This window comes from Choloepus didactylus, chromosome 4, assembly GCF_015220235.1.
Source record: "Choloepus didactylus isolate mChoDid1 chromosome 4, mChoDid1.pri, whole genome shotgun sequence".
NCBI classification, from domain to species: Eukaryota; Metazoa; Chordata; class Mammalia; order Pilosa; family Megalonychidae; genus Choloepus; species Choloepus didactylus.
Genome location: NC_051310.1, coordinates 166,716,834 through 166,741,294, shown reverse-complemented (window position 1 = coordinate 166,741,294; position 24,461 = coordinate 166,716,834). Strand labels below are relative to the sequence as shown.

General features: G+C 37.1%; 1 protein-coding gene across 5 annotated transcripts in view; it reads right to left on the bottom strand.

The window, feature by feature from the left end:
- Positions 1-23,797, bottom strand: part of ARHGAP5 (Rho GTPase activating protein 5) — a 64,773-nt gene extending 40,976 nt beyond the window's left edge. For 2 of the 5 annotated variants that reach the window (XM_037834770.1, XM_037834774.1), the window contains exons 1-2: positions 23,317-23,472; positions 7,780-11,665 (exon numbers count right to left, since the gene is read on the bottom strand). In XM_037834770.1, the coding sequence (XP_037690698.1) occupies positions 7,780-11,499 (3,720 nt within the window). In that variant the 5' untranslated portion in view covers positions 11,500-11,665; positions 23,317-23,472. The other 3 variants (XM_037834772.1, XM_037834773.1, XM_037834771.1) reach the window with 3 other exon arrangements.
- Between the last annotated feature and the right edge of the window lie 664 nt (positions 23,798-24,461).

Here is a 24,461-nt window from a genome sequence, read left to right as displayed (position 1 = left end):
AAGGATCACCACGGCTACACGGACATCCAATACCGGCAGTTCCTCAAGGCTCCATGGTAGGCAGTCCTCTGTATTCACTATCTAGCTGATTTCATTCATTGCCATCTTTACTTCACTATCTCCACATACAGATCTACAACCCAGACCTCTCCTCTAAGGACCCATATATCTAACTTCCTACTTGACATTTCCAAAATTTTAATTTCCACTCCTCAACTCCAAACCTAGTCAACTTCTAATAGAAAATCTCATGAACATTATCTTTGCTAACAAAGTTGAACAAGCTAGAAACCGAGGAGATATTTTTCTTACCTCATCATTATCCCTGTCTCACCCCCTTGCCCCAGACACCAACAATAAAATCCTATGGATTTTACCTCCCAAGTATCTCTCAAATTCATCCCATTCTCTCTCCCCAGCCCAACTACTCCAAGCTTTCATCATTGTGTGCTTAGACTGCTGTAACAGTCTGACTGGTCCTCCAATCCTCTCCAGCCCTCATTCCCAACCTATTCTCTACATTGAAACCAAGTGATCTCAAGAAACAAATCTAGTCACTATCTAGTTTCAAATCGGTCTTAGGCTAAACAACAAAAGTCCTATTATTGCCAACAAGGTCTGAGTCTGGCACATATTCTACTCTTAAATCTCTTCTTGTACTACTCTCTCCCCTAGATTAGGGGTCAGCAAACTATGGGCTACAGGCCAAATGCAACCTGTCCCATTTTTGAAAATAGTTTTATGAGAACACAGCTATGCTCATTCATTACCTGCTGTCTATGGTTTCTTTCGTATTATAACAGCACATTGCATAGTTACAACAGAGACCATATCCCTCCCAAGGCTAAAATATTGACTATCTGGCCCTTTATGAAAAAGCATGCCAACAACTGCACTAGAGATCAATGAACCAGCCACAGTGACCTACTTTAAGAATATACCATGTTCCCTCCCACCACCACATGCACATGCTATTCATTCAGCATTAAAAACTCTCCAATCCACCTCAACTTTCCCCTAGTTAATTCCAATCTTTCAGACCTGAACTAAAAAGAATACTTCTGAGGATGACCTTCCCTCACCTCTAGACAGCCCATCTCAATTTAGACTAGCCAGATTTCAAGTGTTTCAGTAGCTGTGGATACCAGCTACCATGCTGAAAAGACAGTTCTAGACCAGGGGTCTATGTGTGTTTCTGGGCTTTCTACTCAATTCTATTGGTCCATATACCCATGCTTATGCCAATGTCACACTATTTCAGTACTGAAGTTTCATATTATCTAACATAATAAGTACACACACCCCACCCCCATCTTTCTTCTTCAGAAGTGTTTTGGCTATTCTAGGTTCTTTCCTCTTCCATAAAATCAGTTGTGAAGTTCCTTGAAAATCCTTGAGATTCTGAATGAAACAGCACTGAATCTACGTATCAGTATGGAGAATAATGACCTCTTTAAGATATGCCATATTCATGGACAGGAAGGCAACAGCTCCATTTATTTATGACTACATTAATATCTTACAATAAATTTTATACTTCTCCCATAGAGGTTTGCACATATGATGTTGTAACTAGGAAATGGATAATCTATGATGCTTTTCAAATGCTATCTTTTATTACTTTCTCATTTTTTGTTGCTTATGTATAGAAATGCAATTGACTGTTTTTCCTTAAACTTTTTATTATGAAATAATTTCAAACTTACAGGACAGCTGCAAAAATATAAAACCCGTACAGAGAACTCCAACACACCCTCAACCCAGATAAACCAAGATCCACCAATAAACATTTTGCCACATTTGCCATATTCTATCTATCCAACTACCAATCTTCTAAACATCTGTAAGTAGGTTGTATCTATCTTAATACTTCCATGTACATTTCTTAAGAAAAAGGATATCCCCCTTAAAAGTATAGTATGTACTTTAAGAAATTTAACATTGACATAAAGCTTATAGTCAACAAGTTAATATTCCAATTTTTCCATATAATGTCCTTTTGAGCCTTTTATCCTCCATTATTAGATCCATTTTATAATCATGTATCGCATTCAATTATCATTGTCCCCTTTTAAGTCACATTTTTAAAAAACTGTGGAAACATATATACAAAATAAACATTTCCATTTCAACCACTGCCAAGCCTATAACTCAGTGGGATCAATCTCATTCACAATGTTGCGCTCCCTTACCACTCTCCACTACCAGAACTTTCCCATCACCCCAAACAGAAACCCTATACTTATTAGGCATTAATTCCCAAATCCTCCATCCCCCACTCCCACCCCTGTACCTATGAACTTGCATATTCTACCTATTTCATGTAAATGGACTCATACAACCTGTCTCTTAGTCTGACTTATTTTACTCAACATGTCATCACAGTTCATCCACTTAGCAGCATATATCAGAACTTCACTCCTTTTTAATGTTGAGTAATATTCCATTGTATGTATATAACACATTTCTCCTTTTGTTTATCCATTCATCTGTTGATGAAGCAATTGACTTTTGACTACTGCTCTTATATCAAGGTAATCTGCTAAACTCTTATTGAAACCAATAATTGACCTGTAGATCTTGTTTTATGTAGCGAATCACATTATCAGCTGATAATACAACTTTGTTTTTTCCTTTCCAATACGCACACTTTTAATTTCTTTGTCTTAGAGCTTTGACTAGGACTTCCATATAATACTAAATAGAAGTGGTGATAGTCTACATATCTTGTCTTGCTCCTGATTGAAAAGGGATTACTTCTAACATTTCCCCACTTAAGGATGACAGAAAATGTTTTCTGTGGATTTTGCCTGTTTCCATGTTTGTAGACACCACTTTCAAGTTAAGAAAGTTCTTATCTGTTCCTAATTTAGTGGTTTTCCCTGTGATTTCTTAAATTTTATCAAGTGCTTTTCCTGTATCTATCATCATGATTCGATTTTTTTTCTCCTTCAGTCTGTTCAAGGAATAAACTAAAAGTACAAATTTTCTGATATTAAGCCTTTGTTGTAATCTGGTACAAACCCAACCTGGGTATGATTTTCCTTTTATATATATATATTGCTGGATTTTTTTTTTTCTCTCATAGGTCTACAATCCTTCATCTATGAGACAAACAAAGTGTTTATCTAAATTGCTATCTTATCTACAACTCTTGGACAAGATATGTTTTAGAACTCAGAAGTTTTTAGTCACTAGCAACAATATACCGCACAAAAATGTGTATTATGTAACAACCCCAGCAGATTGTGTCATCACTGTGTTCTCAAATACAGAGAATGTATGAAATGTATAAATATGCACTATAAGTGAGATAAATAATGATTATAAACAGACTCACATTAGTTCAAGGCAGATTTTGCTGCACATGAAGGCCAGATTAGGTTCTGTCACCAATTTTTGAAAAAGCTTGGTTTATAGGTTACTTGATTTCAAAACTGTAGTTAAGGGTATGCAGACTTCTGTATTATTCAGGATTTTTGCATGCATACTTCTGAGTAAAATGGGACTATAATTTTCTCTTCTTATACTATCCTTGTCGGTTCTGGAATACATCCCCCTGATTTCTAATCTATGGAATAGTTTGTGAAATTGGAATAATTTATTCCTAGAAAAATAACCTGAAAAACTATCTGGGCCTGATATTTTCTTTGTGGGAAGATTTAACTACTACTTAACAATTAATTTAATAGTAACAGAGAAATTCAAGGCTTTCTTATAATTTTCTAGGGATTTGTTCATTTTGTTTAAATTTTCAAATTTGTTGGTATAAAATTATTGATTGTATACCCTATTATCTTCTATCCGATCTATCTATAGTTATGTCTCCCTTTCCATTCACAGTACTTATGCCTTCTTTTTTTTCTGATCAACCTTAACAGAGGTTTGTCTATTTTTCTCATCTTTGCAAATAATTAATTTTTAGCTTTGTTATTTCATTTGGTCAACCCTATCACTTTACAATTGAATGCTACATCTGCTCCTAGTCAGACTATATGGTGCCAATTCTTTCACCTATTTACAACCACAAGTCAAACAAAACTTTTCTTACTGCTTAAATTAACTTTTTGGATTTAAACTAGCTCTTCAGTTTAGCAAACACCCTTACAAATATAATGCTATTTCACAATACCCCAAGTTTAAGGCAGCTTTCTTATCATACCTTACACCTTACTTACAGTTTTATGCCTCTGTACAACAGATTTCCCCTGCCTAAAATACCTTTTCACCTTCTTGAAAACCAACTGCACTGCTAGAAACCGATGAATCACCTTTTTAATGAAGTTTTGTGAAACTAACTTCACACTCTATGGTTATCTTTCCTATGCTTCCAAAACATTTATGTTTGAATTACATTATCACAAAATAGTGTACGTACTTATTTTTTTAGTTAACAGACTATATGTCAGGCATTATTCTAAATATTAACATATTTCTCACAACACCCCTAAGAAGTATAACTATTATCTCCATTTGCTAAATGAGGAAATTTAGGTACAGAGGTTCATAGTTACATAGCTAGTAGATGGTAGACCCTAGATTCAAACCTAGAAGTCCTGCTCTAAACCATGTATTTTTAACTACTACATTATGCTTCTTTCAACTGTTGTGGTAGTACTTTTCTTAACTGTAACACAATCACAAGGTATTGTTTTTCTTCCAAACCATCATTTAAATGTTTTAAGAGATGCTAAGTCTTCAACTTTTTATATACCTCTGTAGCTTTTGTTGTTGTTGTTTTCTCAATAGCTTTTTGTATACACTTAAGTGTTTTGCAGGTTCTTAGTGGATGCTTATTGAATTGAAACATACCACAACTTCAACTACACAAGTCGAGCTTTCACTATGAAAAGAATTTTTAGGCAAACTAACCAGCACAGAAGTGCTCCAGCCATCCTGTAAAACTTGAAGGAAAATTACCATGGATAACTGTTACATAAACAACCTCGGAAAGATCCAAGGCATTTCACTGTGCATACGTAAATTCCAAGCCCTAAAATTTAATTCTGGCACAAACATGATCTATGAAGTTGCACTGTAATCTATGTTTATCTTTTTAAGATCATTGGTTCAGAAACCAAACATACAAGTGACACCAGATTAAAAACTACTTATAGATCTAAAAGCTTCTAAAATATTTCTCCGATTATCTTACAGAGTTCTTGCATAAAACATGAATCTAATAATTACAGCGATGTACATAAAAGCACACACAATTCTGAAACAGCTCTGAAAGTAAAACAACTATGAGACTACTAGGAATTAATCAACTAAAAGTAGATTAAAAGTACAACCCAAAGCCAATTCACCACTTGAACACAAGTGAGGAAAAGACAGACACCAAATAAAGAGAGGTGTACATACAGCGTACTGAATAGAATTAAATATATGAACCATACGCAAGGTGTGGAGGAAGAGAATCTAGGTCTGTTATTAGTTCCCATTTCTCTCTGTGGCTAGGAATAATACTAAAAATTAAAGACAAATTATTGTATTTCAGTGACTCTAAGATGCCAGGGATAGTAAAAGGTATGATTATTTTATGTACCACTTAAAAAGAAGAAAAAAACCCTTTGCCACTTAAACTATGATATGCCATAAAAATTTAAGGATGTAAATACATAAAAAATTGGATTTCAGAATCTGTGAAATACAGTATGTCACTAGGTAGGACAAATCAGATATAAGGGGACTGAATGCAATTCAAGGAATATTAACACCCAATTCAAGGAATATTATCATTAACAAACTAATTGGAATCAGGGCTATACTAAAATTTTGAAATATAAATATCAATTTATCACATTCTTTCTCCTTCAATGTGCTCATGATCAAGAACTTAACACTAGAAGAGCTGTAGTAATGATAAATATTGAGACACTGAAATACTTGTGCCTTTTGAACCAAGAGATTCCATGGTTGTACATTTATTTACCCTAAAGAAATAACCCAAAAGGAACAAATGTTTATGCAAATTGGTCATTGCAATAAAAATGATAGCAAAATTTAAAACCTGGAAACCTAACCATACAATTTGATACATTTGCTAAATGGGAAACTATGTAATAACTAAAATCATAATTTGAAAGACTATGTAGCAACAGAAAAAAATACTAAGTGGAAAAATATGCAGAATATATACACATACTATGACTATAACTAAATAAAAAATAAGGCAGAATTGGGGTTAAGTTATTAAGGACATTACTGGGACAAAATGACAAAATTTGAACATGAACTGTGGATTAAGTAATAGTATTTTACCTGTTAAATTTGATTTTGATAATTTTCTGTGGCTATGTTAAGAGAATGTTCTTGTTCTTAGGAAACACATAAAACTTAGTGGTAAAAGAGTCTGATGTCTCCAACTTATTCTCAAAAGGCTCAGAACAAAATACCAACCAATACATACAGACATACCACATAGCTAAAGCAAATATGGTAAAATCTAAACAACTGGTAAAACTGGTTAAAAGGCATATCAGGAGTTCCTTTTACCACTCTTGCAACTATTCTCTAAGTTGAAATTTATCAAAATATAGTTACCAAACAATTAGGTAGACTTGTTATAAAAAACGGAAACACAAAAAAGGCAATTTAAAAAGGAAAACATGTGGATGCTTTTTTGTTATTAAGTGCTTAGCTAATAATATAAACTTGCTAAGAGAAAAATACTAAAGTCTTTTGGCAGGGAGAAGATATGTAGATAGGACTAGTGATAATAGGGAGAGAAAAGATGTCGAAGATACTTACTCTTAGTAGCATGTGCTGTGAAGTTAAGAGTATATGCTATAAGTCTAGATGACTCTCATTTAAAAACAGTTTACAAACCTAGCCTTATAAGAATAGTTAAGGATAAAAATAAGGAAATACTATAGCTTAGACTTAAAAAGTAAAATGGAGCCTATCCAAAATAGGCAGTTACTATTGTAGGAAAACTATCTAGAATAAGTTTACCCAAAATACGCATATCTTTAATTAGGTATGATAAACAACAGACCGCAGCAGTAAATATATATTGATAATTTATAAGACAACTGATAAAACTGTCTATATGTTAGAAAAAAACCTATTGGATGCTATCTTAATATGATAAAAATTGTTAAATAAAAGTTTGTATACAATCAAGTGTCAAACGGTATTAGATGTGAAATGGTTAAAATAATACTGTGAAAAAGATTTAATAAAAAAATTAAGTACAACTTTAATAGTAAACATATTTAGGCTTCTTATGCTTAACACCATCAGATGAATTATCTATCGAAAATGTAAAACAAAAACTTGCTATTTGTTTAGAATTCTACAATTCAAATTTCAGAAACTTTTCTTAATGCATTCAGGCATGGAGGAAGAAAGAAGCTGCCTGGAAAAGGTAAGAGCTTGTTATTGTTTTATTTTTATTGTTAATATCCTTTAGCGAGATAGGTGAATAAAATTAATATTGCAAAACTGGTAAATCAGCAGGAAAAAACTAATGGAATGTTTATACACAAATAGAAAAAAAGTACAAAACCACTTCATATCTGATTTTCTGCAAACTTAGAACATATCCACCTAGAATTTTTATGCTGAAGAACACAAAATCAAACTTCTACACCAAATAAGGCACAAGTAAGCAAAATGCAATGAAAAAGAGCTGCCAATTATATTTACTGAATTTGACATAAGATAGCCTCCACTCTCATTTACACCAAATCCATTATCTTAAAAAAAATTACGCAGTAAAAAGGCAAAGACAAAATATCTTTATAAATATCTCTGACCATAAATTAAACTTACCTTTTTATCTTCTTTTACTTTGTGGGTTTTCTTCTTCATTTTCTTATCATCTAACTCCTGGTCTGAAGTGATTGCAGGATTATCAATACCACCTTTCCAAGTTTCAACTGGAGAAAGAAGTGGATCTTCTTCACTTCCACGATGTCTTCCCTTTCTTTTTGTTTTAGAAGTGGTGAAAGCCTCATCATCACTCGCATCTGAATGTGTTCTTCTATAGTATGACTTGGCTTTACTAAACAAGGTTTTAGACTTATATTTGTATTTTGAAGGCCTCCGTTCCCCATGACCTTTTGAGGTTCTATCAGAAAATCCATTTTCTTCATCTCCTTGAGTATTATTTACAAATGAGTTTCGAATTTTAGTGATGCGATTCTGACTATCATCTGGGACAACATATATCTCATCAGAGTAGCCCTTCTGCTTGAAAATTGTGTCAATTGGTTCCGCATAGTTATCGGAAGGATCCATATCTTCCGGATGTGCCAAAGGCACCCGGGAAGTCTGTTTCCTTGGATTTTTACCAATACCAGCTTCGATTGTTTTTAAAAGGTTTGGATCTAGTTTCTTCACATTTGTTTTAGGTACAACTGGTTTAGGTTTAATAGGTGGAGGCACTTTATGGTTGCGTTCATGGTCATGACAGTTTGGGGTGCTATGAATAGGATACTCATTTCCTTCCAAATCTAATCTATATCTGGAACGGTCACTAGGTGTTGGAAGTAACTGTACATCATCCCCAATTGGACTATAAGGAGGAGGTGCTTCTGTGTCATCATCTGAATCAGGGTAGTTGTTATAGGGAAAACAGTCTCTGGGAGATGGTAGAAAAACATCTTCACTCTGATGTGTTGATTCCCTTGTATTATAAGATAAATAGGAATTTTCTATCATATTTTTTTTCTCTAGCACATCACTGAAAAACAGAGTAAAGACCTCAGTTTGCCGATGATACTGAGATAAAGAATACAATGCTGTAAATTTAGCAGTGATCTCAGTTGCTATGTGTTCTCCTTCAGTCATTAACTCCTTGATGGCCTCATTTTCAAAAAAATCTGCTTGGCTATCAGTAACTGCTACCAGCTGTACAGGAATGGTGTCCTGAACTTCAGATAGAAATGCTCGAAGCATTCCCATTGATGCTTTCCGTTTGGCAGAGTAAACTAATATATACCCATGAACCAGTTCATCTTTCCTTACTCCAATTGAGGAATGATATGATAATATTGTGATCTGTATTCGCCTCCTCTTTTCACCAATGATTTTATCAAGCATTAAAGAATTATTCTGTCCAGCTTGAGCAGCACTGCAAGAATGAGAATCAAGAAAGGGTGAAAGAATAAGATCCACACTAAATGGATCACCACACATGGCACACATGACAATTCTCAAGTCAGCTTCTGATACATCCTTATTGGGGGGAACTGGGCTCACCACATCTAAATTGTGTTTAACTGATTCCAATACTCCTCTCAAAGCTTGCTTTATTTGAGTTTCATTAAATTTACGAGGATAAGTACCAGCAGGTACATCTACAAAAGGACACTGTAACTTGTTTGCCAATTGCTGCCCTTGGTGTCTGAGAATTGGTAAATTCTTACTAACGGAATCTCTCTGATTAGCCAGAATTAATGTAAATGGAAGATTAGCCATATATTTATCTTTTCTTATCTGAGAAGCTTCAGTTCTTATTTTTCCAATAAATTCCCCAATAAAATTCAGTGACTCAATGGAGTTAAAAACACAGAAGCACCCATGTGGTTTAAAGGCGGCAGTCCATAACTGACTCAAAAAGTAAGGCGATTTGGCATCCACTGGTCGAAGATCGAGTTCATAAATTTTTCCATCTAAGGCATACTCATCATCAGTGGACTGTGTCCTTATCTCATTTGCTAGTTCTTGGGCAAGGCCATCTTTCCCTAAAATGAAAAGGTTAACTTTATCTATATTAGTACTATCATGATACAAGCGCAAACGGCCATGATCCAACTGCAGAAGACTACTAGCAAGTAACTGTTCCACTTTAATGTCTGTGCAATTTTGGCCACTAAGACATGTTTCTTTAGTAGGGTGATAAACAAACCCTATATGCTTAAGTAGAAGAGACTCCCTATCAGGTGCAAGTTTCTGTAAAGCTTTATATCTAGGTTCTTCACTCAAAACTGTATGAATTTCACTCATTTTATCTGAACTAGGTGTTGCATTAAGATCTAAATCATAAAAAAGTTCAGAATGCTCAAAAAGCATTTCCTGAAACTCTTCTTTGGCTTTTTCAACTATTTCTCGCTGATGCCTACCATACACCTCTTTGCTATCAGCCTCAGTGATATATTTGAAGGCTTCATCCTCCATAACAAAGCACATAACTTCCTCCCACGGCTGTCCAGGTGAAATGAACTGAATCTTTTCCAAAGTCTTTTTGAATTTTTCCTTCATTTCTACTCTCCTCTTCTCTGATATTAAATGTTGTACATGGTTTTGATAGACTTTCTCAGCTTCTAAAGTGCTTAGGAGGTCAAATGGAATCCGTCTATCATTTACTTTGTCTATATGGTCAGTTTCATCCCAAGGTGTTTTCTCTAGCACCACAAAACATAACTGGAAATCTGCTCTCTTCTCCATTAACTTCAAAGCTTCTGACCAATTCAAATGTTCAATCTCTTCTAGATTTGGCAAAAGAGTATTAAAAGCTCTTGGTAAAGTATTTATATATTCTTCTCTTCTTTTTCTTATATGTTCCTGTTTAAGTTGTTCTATATGTTTTGAGAATGTATTTCTGGCCTTTCTTGTTCCCTCTAAGTTTATGAATTCTTCATAATCAGGATGATTTTTTAATTTATTACTTACAGTTTTCCAAGTTGCATGATAATCTCTTACAGTCTGCACAAGTTTTTCAAACTTATCTGTTGCTGTGACAACAAGTTGTCTCTGTGTTTTATAAGCATCCAGATAGGGAATGATTTTAGGCTTGCCACGAGTTTTATCCAACATTTGTACCAGTGCAGTGAAACATGTCTCAATGTTGACATTAAATCGGGCTGATGTTTCCACTACAAGAAGGTTCTTTTTGTTTGAAGCAAATGCTTGAACTTCTCTAAGATAATGATCCACACATTCATCACATTTAGTTGCTGCTATTATTACAGGTTTTTTTGATTTTGATAGCTGGACAAAAAGATTATTCACAAATTTCAGTTGATCATCAAACTTCCTATTGCATCCTTGACTTACATCAATGCACAATAAAAATCCATCTACACTGAGCTTCCCTTCAGGCATTTGCTTCTGTTCAAAATCTTGCTCCAAGCCTAGCTGATCAGTGCAAATGTACATTAGTTTTTCTGCTGACTGCAATTTAGAGGCAGCTGCACGTTTTATATATGGTTGCAAATTCGTACTCCGATGAGGCAAAAAAGTCTGGTCATCGATGAACTCTGTCTGCTCAATGACATGAATTTTGCATTCTACTCCATCTTCACCATTTTGTGTTATGTCACCCCAGTATAAAAAGTGATCATTGTTTACTACTCGGCCTCCAAAGTCTATCGTGCTAAGCACAGAAGTATGCTCTGGATAATATTCATCTGCTTTTGAGCGTACAAATCTATTGCACAAACAAGATTTTCCAACTCCACAGTTTCCTTTGTCTTTTTCAGTCCCAGAGAGTCCAACTACACTGATAGTATAGGATGGGGGACGAGGATCTTTGTTTTTTGCCATCATAACACTCTTCTCATGTTTCTACATTCATAAAAGTAACCAGATACACTTCTCATTCTGAAAATAAGATAATCTCAAAACAGATCCCAAATTTCAGAACTATATTTGGTTCTTTGTATTTCCCTCATTTCCATGCAGAAAGGTCTTCACGATCATACGGATCATCTTCCTAGAAAGAGGAAAAAAAGGACAAATCTTAATCATAAAATATATACACTGAGTTACACATATTAAAGATGTTCTTATCTAAGTATCATACATGTTAATAGCTCTCTAACTTTCAGTTACATATATTTTAAGAAACCACCATAAGAATAGTCTCTGATTTACCATTATAAATGCAAGATGAACTGAAAATTCAAGGTAATTCTAACAAAACTGTAAAAATTAAAAGTTAAATACAAAATTTAACATTATGTCTCACAAACTTTAAAATAAACGCCTATTTATGAAATGTGTGTTTTGCCTCTAATTACTGCTTCCTTTTCTCTCCCTTATGTTTTCTGCATTCTGTAAATGGAGGCTGTTTGGTGATAACTAAAATATGCTAGATGCTTTAGCAACTTCCTCACAACTTCTAAAACATAGAACAATCTGCCTTGTATTACAGGGTTCCTCAAAATTTGTTCCCTGAAATGGAGTACCATATGAATTTAACAAGATTTTAAAGTTAAAAAAAAAAAAAATTAAAGACATTTTAACACATGCCTGTGAAAACTATCAAATTCTATGTCCCCAAAGAATATTCAAAAACTTGAGGAAGTAGAAACAAATGAGCAGTTAATACAAATGATAGTATTTAGTGAGAGCATCAAACTATCTATAATGAAGAAGCAACTTTTATTTCAAAACTGCCAGACATAATTGTATAAATATACGAGAGTTTTTACATGTACTAGAATAAATGTAAATCACTAATACAAGATGTTAATACTAGGTTATTATGTAGGTAAAAAAATGCAATTAATGTAAACTAAGGTCTATAGTTAATAACAACATTGTAGTATTCTTGCATTAATGATAACAAAGGCACTTTATGAAAGCTAAATATTGGTAATGGAGATATAAGGGGCATGAGGAAGAAATGAGAATGGTCTCATACTGACCTTAGTGGTGAATGCATAACTGTGATTATACCAAGAGGCACTGATTGTACACTTAGGATGGATTGTATGGTGTATGAATAAAACTGTTAAAAAAAAAAAAAAAGCTGCCAGATTTTATAAAATACAATAAATGAAATAAAAAAAAATAAAATCCAAACTTCAATTTTTTATTAGATTCAACAAACATAAATTTACTGTTAAAATTCTTCCTAAATGCTCTCAATTTCTTGATTTATCTCCTGCTAGTTACAAGAGTTCAGGGACTACATTCTGAGTAGTGTCAAGCAAAATAATTCTAAGGTTATATCTCTGACACAAATCTTTAAGAATTATATGGTATACCAGCATCATTAAAAACCTTTAAGAATTGCATGTAATTTAATTTTGGTATTGACACATAGGCAATGAATCAATCTTTTAGAAAAACTTCATGTGACGATTCTTCACAGTCTTTTGACGCTGAATTAAAAGCAACACACCAATTCTACCATCTTAGTATTTCACAAGATAGAGGAAAAAAACCAAAGTCATGTATATCACCATATGTGAAAATAATCTTCAATCCAGACAAAATCAAAATAAAGAACATTAGGGAAAAATAAGATAAGAAAAACAAGAAATCCCCCCAAATTACCTCACCACTCCACTGACCTCAGCTGCAAATAAACATCTATTTAGATTATACTGTACCTCTCCTATACTAAAAAGCAAATGGTGTGGAGAAACTGTTTTGTACCTTAAAAGTTTTGACTAGTATTTCTCATAAAATTATAGTAATTTTAAAAATTAAATTTCAGATTATTTTTGTATTCCAGAAGTGCTATCCAGTTTCTACCTCAACTGTTAATTTTATCAAGCAGCCACATTCAAACAAAATGTGCATTAGGTTCAAGTCTGTAACAAAGAAAATATTAATATGTTCAAGTAGCAACACAGGAAGTAGAAATCATGCATTGACAGAACTCATTTCAAATCTGACCTCTCCCATTTACTAGTTCTTGACAAAAGTAAAAGCCCTTAACCTCTTGAGACATGGCTCCCTAGTCTATAAAATGAGGCTACATGGCTCCACATATATTAAAGAATGAAATTATTTTTAAAACATGAAATGCCCAGCAAACAAAAGGTAGTTAATAAATGTTAGTTCCATTTCTTAACTTGGTCCACGAGAAGCTGCTGAAGATACATCAAAAATGATGTGATCAGACTTGTAAATTACAAATATTATCTGGTAGCAGCATTACAATAACTAGAAGTAAAGAAAACTGAGGCAGTCCCATTCAATCTTATTAAAAAATCTTAATCTGGTCAAATTGGATATTTGCACCTAGCAATATCTTCAAAGGTCCTATTTACAAATGGGTTCACATGCAAAGGACCAAAGGTTGGGACCTGAATATGACTTTTGTAGGGGACATAATTCAGTCCCCAACACCCCAAGGTAGCTTTTCTGTGCTAAGAACAAAAGAATACCTTCTGTTTGTTTTTTTATGCTCCTACTGATCAACTATATGTGGGCTATCTGATTTAATTTGAAAATTTTCCTTTCAAATATGTTTAATAGTAATATTTGATAGTATCACTCCATGAACATCATTTTTTTGCATCACATAACTCTACTTTTACATAACTTGTCCTCATTGTCTCATAACATCTAGTAGTATGCTGATTTGAAGCTGTCATGTACCCCAGAAAATGCCATGTTCTTTTAATTCATTCCCATGGGTGCAGACCTATTGTGGGTGGGTGTTTCAATTGACATGTGACCCATCCAATTCAAGGTGGGTCTTAATCCTTTATTGGAGTACTTTAAAAGACAGAAAAAGCCCAGAGAGCTCAGAGAGAAACACCCAGAGAGTTTAGAGAGAAAAGCCCTGGAGATGTTAAGAGAAGACGCACAGAAGCTCAGAGAGGTGGTCACTGGAACCAGGAGCTGAAAGCAACAAAACCCATGAGGGAAGAAACAGCAGACACTGGTCATGTGCCTTGCTAGCTAATAGAGGAACCTTGGATGCCAGCAGCCTGTCTTCAGAAAAGGTTATCATCCTGTTAATGCCTTCATTTGGACATTTTCATGCCTTAAAACTGTAAATTTGCAAACTAATAAATCCTCTTTATAAAAGCCAACCCATTTCTAGTACACTGCATTCTGGCAGCTTTAGCAAACTGATATAAATATCATGCTTATTTTTACTGAAGAAGAAACTAAGACTAAAATATCAGTGATCCCACAATTACATGGAACTTTGAATAGGAAGTGAGATATGGTATGTTAGTATAGGTTAGAGTGAAATAGCAACACATCCCAAAGTAATTTGGGTGGAGAATAAAAATATATATGCAGGGCCTCCCTGAGGAATGGGCGGAAAGTAAAGAAGTATTGGACTTCTTCACCTGGATTGTTGCTGATGTTCTTACAAACATCGAGGACTGGTGGTTTGGTATGCCGAGCCCTCTATCTTGGGGCCTGCCCTTATGAAGCTCATTACTGTAAAGGAGAGGCTAAACCTGCTTATAATTGTGCCTAAGAATCTCCCCAAGTGCCTCTCTGTTGCTCAGATGTGGCCCTCTCTCTCTAGCTAAGCCACCTTGGCAGGTGAACTCACTGCCCTCCCCCTACGTGGGACCTGACTCCCAGGGGTGTAAATCACCCTGGCAACGCAGGATATGACTCCAGGGGATGAGTCTGAACCTGGCATTGTTGAGATTGAGAACACCTTCTTGACCAAAAGGGGGATGAGAGATGAAACGATGTGAAACTTCGGTGGCTGAGAGATTTCAAATGGAGTCAAGAGGTCACTTTGGTGGACATTCTTACACGCTATATAGGTAACCCTCTTTAGGTTTTAATGTATTGGAAGAGCTAGAAGTAAATACCTGAAACTAGCAAACTCCAACCCAGTAGCCTTGACTCTTGAAGATGAGCGTACAACAATGTAGCTTACAAGGGGTGACAGTACAATTGTGAAAACCTTGTGGATCGCACTCTCTCTATTCAGTGTATGGATGGATGAGTAGAAAAATGGGGACAAAAACTAAATGAAAAATAGGGTGGGATAGGGGGGTGATTTGGGTGTTCTTTTTTACTTTTATTTTTTATTCTTATTCTGATTCTGGTGTAAGGAAAATGTTCAAAAATAGACTGGGGTGATGAATGCATAACTATACGATGGCATTGTGAACAGTTGACTGTACATCATGGATGACTGTATGGTATGTGAATATATCTCAATAAAACTGAATTTAATAAAAAAAAAATCAGTGAGCTACTCAAAGATAAGGGTAGTGAGGATGAAGGACTCTTGATGCCTGTTCCAGTTTGCAAGAACTGCTGTTATACAAAATACCACAGAAATGGACTGGCTTTTTTGGGGGGATTTGCTTTTATAAAGGGGATTTATTAGGTTACAAAGTTACAGTCCTAAGGCCATAAAAGTGTCCAAACTAAGCCATGAACAAGAGGATACCTTTACTGAAGATCAGCCAATGGCATCCAGAACACTGTCAGCTGGGAAGGCACGTAGTAGATGTCTGCTGATCCTTTGTTTCTGGGTTCTGATTTCAAAATGGCTCTCTCCAAAATGTCTCTGGGCTTGTCTCTCTTAGCTTCTTCAGCTCCTGTGCCTCCAACCATGGGGGGTCCTCTCTTAGTTTCTCCAAAGCAAACTCTGGGCTAGCATCTCCAAGTTTCAGTGTCAATGTCAGCTCTTCGCTTCTCTCCAACCGTCTCTCAGCTGCTCTGAGCTCCTCCTGCCTGTGATCTCTCTTACAGGACTCCAGTGATTTAATTAAGAACCACCCTAAATGGGCAGGGTCCACATCTCCATAGAAATAATTTAATCAAATATTTCCACCCTAATCAACAGACTAATCAGTGTGCCCCCACAAGACTGCATTAAAGAATATGGCTTTCTGGGGGACATCATATATCCAAATTGGCACAATGCCCAATCTTTTATTTTCTTCCCAAGCAATAGTGCTGCTTTTAATAGCCTGCAATGCAGTCCCTCATTTTGCCTTTAAGATAACTGTATAAAATTACATTTTATTTCAAGGAAATATTTACATAAGTATCCTTAAAAAAAGTAATGACATATATATTTGGGTTAAATTGTCCTGTGATTGTCAAAATGAAGCTATATCTGTAAGCTTTCTGAGAAATCTTTACTAGGCCATTCAAACATAACATGTACATTTAATGGAGTTTTAGTAACATGATGTGTGTTTCTACAAAAAAAAACAGTTTTACAGGAACTGAAAACTGAGACAGTAAATTTTTTTAATAATTCAGAATTTAAACTAATTTTAATTTTTAATTTTATACCTTCTCACAAAACTGCTGTATTCATTAATTAAAGCTATAATTATTTAAAATATTTTATGCTTTTAAATGATACTGTTAGGTAACTCATATCAGCCCTATCTTCAAAACATATCCAGAATTTACCACTTCTCACTTCCTTTACTGCTATAATCCTGACTCCATCTACCACCATTTCCAGCTCTAGATTACTCAAAGCCTTAAAAATTGGTCTCCCTGCTTCCACTCCTGTTGTTCTTTCCCAGTCTGTGCATATCTGGGCAGCCAGAGTGCTCCTTTTAAAATATATCAGAGCCTCCCATTCTGCTCAAAACTCTCCAGTCATTCCTAAAAGGAAAAGGCAAGTCCTTTCAATGGCATACTGTAAGATCTGCCTTCTCCATCCCCCTTACCTCTATGACCTTCTCTCCTACTAGTCTCCTCATTCTCATTCTGCTCCATTCACCGAGGAACACTGAACTGTTCCTCAACATGCTCAACATGTGTCTGCCTTTGCACTTACTTTTCCCAAACCACCCAAAAATCCTCACTGCTAACTCCTTACCTTCTTCCTAACTTACTGTACAATTTACTTCTTTATTATCTGTCTTTAAATCTATCCTCTCCATCCCACTGAGGTTTAATAAGAGATCCACAAGGGCTTAGATCTTTTATTTCACTAGTATATCCCAAGAGCCTAAGAGTGCCTCCCACCTAATAGCTACTCAATAAAATACTTGATAAATGCAGAAAACCTGACAAGTATTAAAATCAAAGTGCTCTTAATGCTTTGGCATTAAAAAAAGCCATGATCTTAAAATTAGTCATTTTCATGAATTAGTCTTTAGACAAGAAATATATATATATAATCAGGTGAATGAAAAGAGAACTTCTTAAGAATTTCAACAACATATGTAGTGAATAATAACCTGGATGCATATTTTGGTAGGATCAGGATAAACTCAGTTAGGACAAGGACACTCAGCTCCTAAACTATTAAGCAATCCTGAAGTGACATTTGCAGTCACAATTAATAAAAATCACATATTGCTGTGAGGCAATCAAGTCTAACATAGCAAAATAGCCTTATAAAAAATATTCCATTTTTTTTTTTTTTCCAAGATTTACAGTCTTGTCATCAACACAAACTACAGGTTTATAAACAGTAAGCCTGATAGTTTGCGATGGAAGTACTTCCAGGAGGACCCAGGTAGGCAGCACTCCAGGACCTCCCTAAGCCCTACTCAGTGAGGTTAATTCTTTTACCCACTTTTAGCTTTATTTCAAGCCTCGCTGCTTGAAAATACCTGAAAACCAACAACCTAAACTATTCCCAAACAGGTTAACTGCCTACCCTATTATTTAATCTACACTCTTCCCTGATATGTTATGTTCCTGAGACCATGGTATAAAAATTACTCTAAACTCTTCCTAGTCCATTTCCTTACTCTGTGGTGAAAGACAGAAGAATCAAAGGTCATCTCTATATATCAACCTATGTAAACAACTCATAGTGTTTACTGTGCTTAGGTACTATCTGTTTAGCTTTATGTCAGAGGTTTTATGGGTACAAAGGTATGTAAACGGAAGTCCACTAAGTCACTGCTACTGGTATGTTCACCTCCCTTCCAGAGTCTGTGCTCTTTCTCCCCACTTTGAAAAACTGGAGAGGGAGGGGTGAGGGCATAATTTAACACTCAATATTATAATGTTATTCAAGAAGTGAACCATTATTTTTATTACATGAACTACATGAGGTAAAGTTTAACAATTTTCTTAGTGTTGAGAACACTCAGCAATAGGAACATTAAGAAGTCGAGGAAGAATTTCAAGGAGTATGGACTTAAAACGAGGCATAGATAAAAAAAAAAAATTTAAAGGCTGAAAAACACAACTCACACTATTTTTAAGCAGCTTTATAGTAGCACAGCTGAGGAGACATAGGCAATGTGCTATATTGTGAACCTGATAAATGCAACAGGAATTCAAAGAAATGATAGATCAGTACAGGGTGGAACAGATCAGCATTCAACATAGAAAATATTTTAGGCTTTGTGGGCCACACTGTCTCTGTTGCAACTCAACTCTGCCATTATAGCACAAAAGCAGCCATAGACAATACTTAAGTGTATATGCATGGCTGTGTTCCAATAAACTGTACTTATGGACACTGAAAGTTGAATTTCATGTGTTTTACATATCATGAAATATTAATCTTTAAATTTTTTTCCCAACCATTGTGCAATGTAGAAAGCAAGCCATTACACCAAAATAGCAGCAGGCCACAGATGGTGCATGGGCCATAGATATCAGATGCCTGAAACAGATTAATAGTTTCAAAGAAGAGAAAGGACTTGAGTAAAACTTGAAAAACAGACTGGATTTGGATTATAAAGAGAAGTCATTCCAGGTGTTGATTAGGGTAGAGTAGTTCCGCAGTGTAACCCTGTTGGAAAGCAGGGAGAAATAAGGTTGAAGATGTAAGCTGACTATAAGTCTCTAAGGGCAAAGGAGAGTCAGATCTTGTAAAACTGCAAGCCATTACAGATTAGTCTAGAAGTGGAATGGAAGACTGGATTTGGTGGGGCACAAAGCCCAAGAGATGGACAAATACCAGAGGTCGAAGAACCTGAATTGTCATAGTGGAACTGAAAAGAGTAATCCAAGATGAAGAGTTCGGTGACTAGCTCCTAGATGTAAGAAATAAAGACAAAAGAGTCAATGTTTCTCAATGAAAAACTAATCAGTTTCAGCAACAGGTGGGGTGGGGGTGGGGGTGTTCACCTGAATTTCAGGTGGCAGTATTTCCAAAGACAGATGAAAATTCGGTAGTAAAATGAGGCAAGGTAGTAATACAGAGATCAAACAATCTTAGAACTTTAGAAAATCATCTAAGAGACCATTTGATTTAATATCCTTATTTTATAAAGAAACATCCAAAGAACTACATATCTAGTTAATACAGAATTAAGTAGAAACCTAGGTCTCTCAATTTCCTAAACAGTCAACCAAAAATGAGACCTTATCTTGTCCCTGAAAAGGTTAAGTATGGAAAGAAATGTACAAATTTGGATCTAGAAGAGGACATGATCAGCAGGAAGAAAATGAACAAACTTTAGCATATCAGAAGGCAAGGCAAGAGTTTTTCCAAGACTGTCTGACAATGTCAAAAGCAGCAGTTAGGATGAATAGTAATTCCAACATATTTATGTTTATTTCTCCATAACCCCTTCTAGTACTCCAGTGTTAATACTTTCCCCCAAATCTTTCATTTTGTCTCACATGATAAAACTACATTTACATTTTTACCTTATATTTTCTCCTTACACACCAATCCACTCTGCTCTTCTCTATGCTTTTGGTCCACACTGCCATTAACTTCCTTAAATGTGTTTTCTTCTTCACTTATACCCATCCTACCCAACTTTCAAATGCTATCTCCTTTATCTAAATTCCTTTACATTAATTTTTTTAAAGCAGTATGTACTGCCCGATACATAGCTCTTCTATTCTGTCCTGAACTGGCATTTAACTATTAATAAGGTGCCATGCTCTTTGCCCATCAAAACCATAAGTTCTTTTATAGCAGGGAGCAATATTTTATACTTCTTTGTGTAATTCACAGTGCCTAGCTGCTGAATAAAATACTAGTCCAGGAAAATAGGCTAAATCTCATCTGAAAAACTTACAGAGTAAACTATTTTTCTTAATTTCTAATATGGTTTTTCCTAGTAGTCTAATGAAATGATCGAATGAATCCTCCAAGTTACCAAACAATGGTTCATACTTCATCAGTTTCTTCACAGTTCTTTTAGAAACCAAATTTCCCTGGTATATTTAAAATGTATCTCACAAACATCTTTCAGGAACATGAATATTACTAAAACAGAATATAATGCCTCTTGAGTCAATTATACTATTAGCTATAAAAAAAATAATCATGGCTCTTACAGCCCAAATAAGTAATTTTTGAAATAGTGTCTATGGAAGTTGAAATTGTGACATTTAAAACAATCCACAGCTATCAAGAAAATTTATATTATGCCATTTCATATTTAAGAAGAGAATATTAAAGGCAACCTGCAGTCCTGCCAGTGTGGTGAAAGGAAAAGTTTAGTAGTCTTCATGAGACATAACTTTTCCCTCAATTAAAAAAGTTGTAAAACTATTATTCTAAGCTATTCCACAAATTCATTTACAAACAAGGAATGCAAATAAAATATTTCATTCCTTAAAAATCCTAACTTTCAAAAGGTCAAAATTGTTTCATTTCATTTTTAATTTCTGAAGTAGTTTAAATTGGGAAGAGAAGGTTTTAAAAAATTGACAAAGATACCAGGATTCTGTAACAATTATTTCTTATATTAACATATAACCTACCCCACTTCCTATTGCTATTAATAATTAATGTACAAAGAATAAGACACACTTACTTGGGTTAAAAAATGTAGCCTAAGTATGACAACCAATTCGACTGTTATCACCGCAGCTATCAGGAAAATTTCTATTATGCCATTTCATATTTAAGAAGAGATTATTAAAGGCAACCTGCAGTCCTGCCAGTGTGGAAAAAGGAAAAGTTTAGTATTGTTAAGACTGATTCATCTGTATTGTTCAGACTGATTCTGCTTTAAGTCAATCAGATCAATAGTACTATTCTTTAAAGTTAAAAACCTAGGTAACACAGTCTTTCAATTCAGTATATTTAGTCAAAATTAATTACTTAGTTCTCCTGGAGACACACTTTTGCAAGTTTTTGGTGACCCACACTTAGCGCTCTCTTCCTCTGCTCTTTGTATTATAGATATAAGAAATGTGGGTCAATTACAAAGAATGGATGAAAAAGCCAAAAATGACGAAGTATTTAAAATGGAAGCAAAACCTTAATTTGAAAACTCTCTAGTAGGTTATCTATAGGATCAATAATATGTGTAAAATTACTAAATAAGAGCATTATTACAGTACAAATATACTGGAAATGACAGTAAAATATTTCCACACATTTTAATAATTAATATATCTTATTAAACAAAACGTTTTTCCAAATAGTTGCAACTAAATCAACTTTTTGTGAAAAGAACCAATTTAAATGGATATAGCTATTTTCCTTGACGTGAATGAAATCCTTAATGCACATAAACACCCCCTAATATTCTATTCAAATTTAATATTGGCTTTAGCTTTGTTTTAAGAAGAGCCAGTCTTCCTCCCTCCCCTCCTCAAACACCTGTAGAAGGCAGCATAGGCAAAGACTGATAAATACAGGGACACATTTCAGTTTTACTCCTCAACATTTTTAAAGATGTTGTCATTGTTTCCTACCTGACTACCACAAAGGACAAAGCAAATTATCGATGGGATTTAAACTTCAAAACGCGCGCACACCCATCTGAATGCCTCGTTTTGGTCTAGATTTAAACATTTAAATTCCCATTTATTAAGCATGGTCCAAAACTAGATTTTTAATCATAAAAATAAGTATAAGCATCTCCTCATAACTTTCTCTAATTTTACTAAACGTCTTAATAGTTTGCTCTTACTTCCCTGCACCTTCTAAAGCCTGAGCTACACCCAGAGCCTCCACTTCACTTGCATTTCCAAGAACGCTGTAGAGGAAGGGTGTGAGGGAGCCAGTGTGTGTATTTATGTGTGGATAAGTACGCGCGCGCTCCCGCGCGGTTCCCCACCCCCACCCCGATACTTTTCCTTAGTGGAAAGAGAGGGAGAATCTAGAGGTTATTCTGGAGAAAACTCAATATCAAAGCCTCAGCCCACTCGCAGCCAACCGATATAACTCTGGGATTTGGTTGCGCAGTGCAACTTCTTTCACCTTACCCTAAGCTTTAGCAGTAGAGCTAGGGAAGAGTGGGGGGGATTAGGAAAAAGTGAAAGGGCCGATCCCCTGAAAGGCGTTCAAGTTTGCAACCGAGATTGTGTTTCCGCGAATATGCGCCTACCCCTTCTCCCCCTTCCAGGTGGAACTCGTTAGCAGCAGCAACCCAAAGACACCGCCACCTTCCTCCCCCACGTTATTATACCAGACCAGGACAACTGAGAGCAGCGAACTAGAGCGGTCGCTTGCGGGGGCCGGCGCGATCCCCGGTCACCAGGCCTCCGTCGACCCCGGCCCCGTCACCTGTGGAGAAAGCGTCCCCTCCCCCCGGCCTCTCTGCCCTTCACGCCGACCGTATCACCACCCCCCACCCCCCGCAGCAGCCGCTCCCAGACCGGCCTGCGAAGAGGACGGAGCGCAGCGCCAGGCTCCCCTCGGCGGCCGCGGGGCCCCAACCCCTTGAACTGGTTACAACCGGCGGCGGCGATCGAGTGGGACAGCCGGCGGCTGGAGGGTCGCTGCCAGGGCTGGGAGGGGGCCAGTGGGCAGGCCCGGAAGAGCGGGGGCTCGCAGGGACCTACCTAACACCGTGGGTCTCCTCCGTCTCCTCCTCAACGGCAGCAGTCCCGGCGGTGGCGGCGGCAGCGACATTCCTGGGGAGCGCTCCCGCCGCCGCCGCCTCCTCCTTCACTCTCTGCTCGCCTCTCTTCCCCGGCGCGCTCACCGAGCGCCGCGTCCCTTCAGCAACCTCCCCCCGCCCCCCAACACACACGCCCCGAAACCCCAAGCCCTACGGCTCCCGCAATCTGACAACCCACCCTCCCTCCCTCCCCGCCACCAGTGGCGGCCCCGTCCCTCCCCCTTCCCCTGCGCCCGCCGCCGCACCGAGCTCAGTAATGGCGGCCACTCGGGCTTCCTCGCGCTGACGGATCTCTCTCCCTCTCTCCCGAACTTTACCTCAGCATCTCTCCCGGCGCGCACCGCCGGAACGCACGCGCACGCGCGCGCGCAGCCACACACACCCGACCGGGGGCGGAGCGGCGGCGCAGCCTCGACGGGGCGCGCACGCGCGCCCCCGCGCCGTCCACCCCATAATCCCCCGCCCCCCTCACCTCGCGACGCCTCCCGCGCCGCGCGCCAGTTCGGCCCCGCCCCTACCCTCGTCTCCCGGGAGCCTGGAAAGGCGCGAGCTATCGAGCCGGAGCAAGGGGAGCGAGCGCGCGGAGCTGCGTCTTCGCCCGCGCCCCGGCTCCCACATTGGCTTCTGCCCCTCCCCCTCTTCCTTTGCCTCTCCCACCCATTGGTTCACTTTCCTACTCCATTCCTTCTCACCTTTTCCCTTTTACCCATTGGCGTGAGTATTTTTCCTCAGCTTTCCCCTTTCTGTGTATTCTGCTCCTCCTCCGTCCCATCCTCCACGCTTCGGAAGCTGCATACCGTGCAGCCCGGAGCACGGTCGTCTCTGAACATTCCCTGCTTTCTCCCTTTTCTTCTTTCCGGTTTCTAGCTGTAACTCAGAGCAAATCACAGTACTGTAAAGGAATCTGATACTATGTAAGCCGTTGCAAAACATGGCAGGGGCATTGAGTGCTTCTCGACCCCCCCCACCTCACCCCACCCCCATCTCTAAGCATTAAAGAATTCAAGGGAGGAAAATACGCGCCCAAGCTCTTTCGCAGGGACATGTTCGCGTGTATGCGCTTGTGTGTGCAGCCAGTTTTCTGCC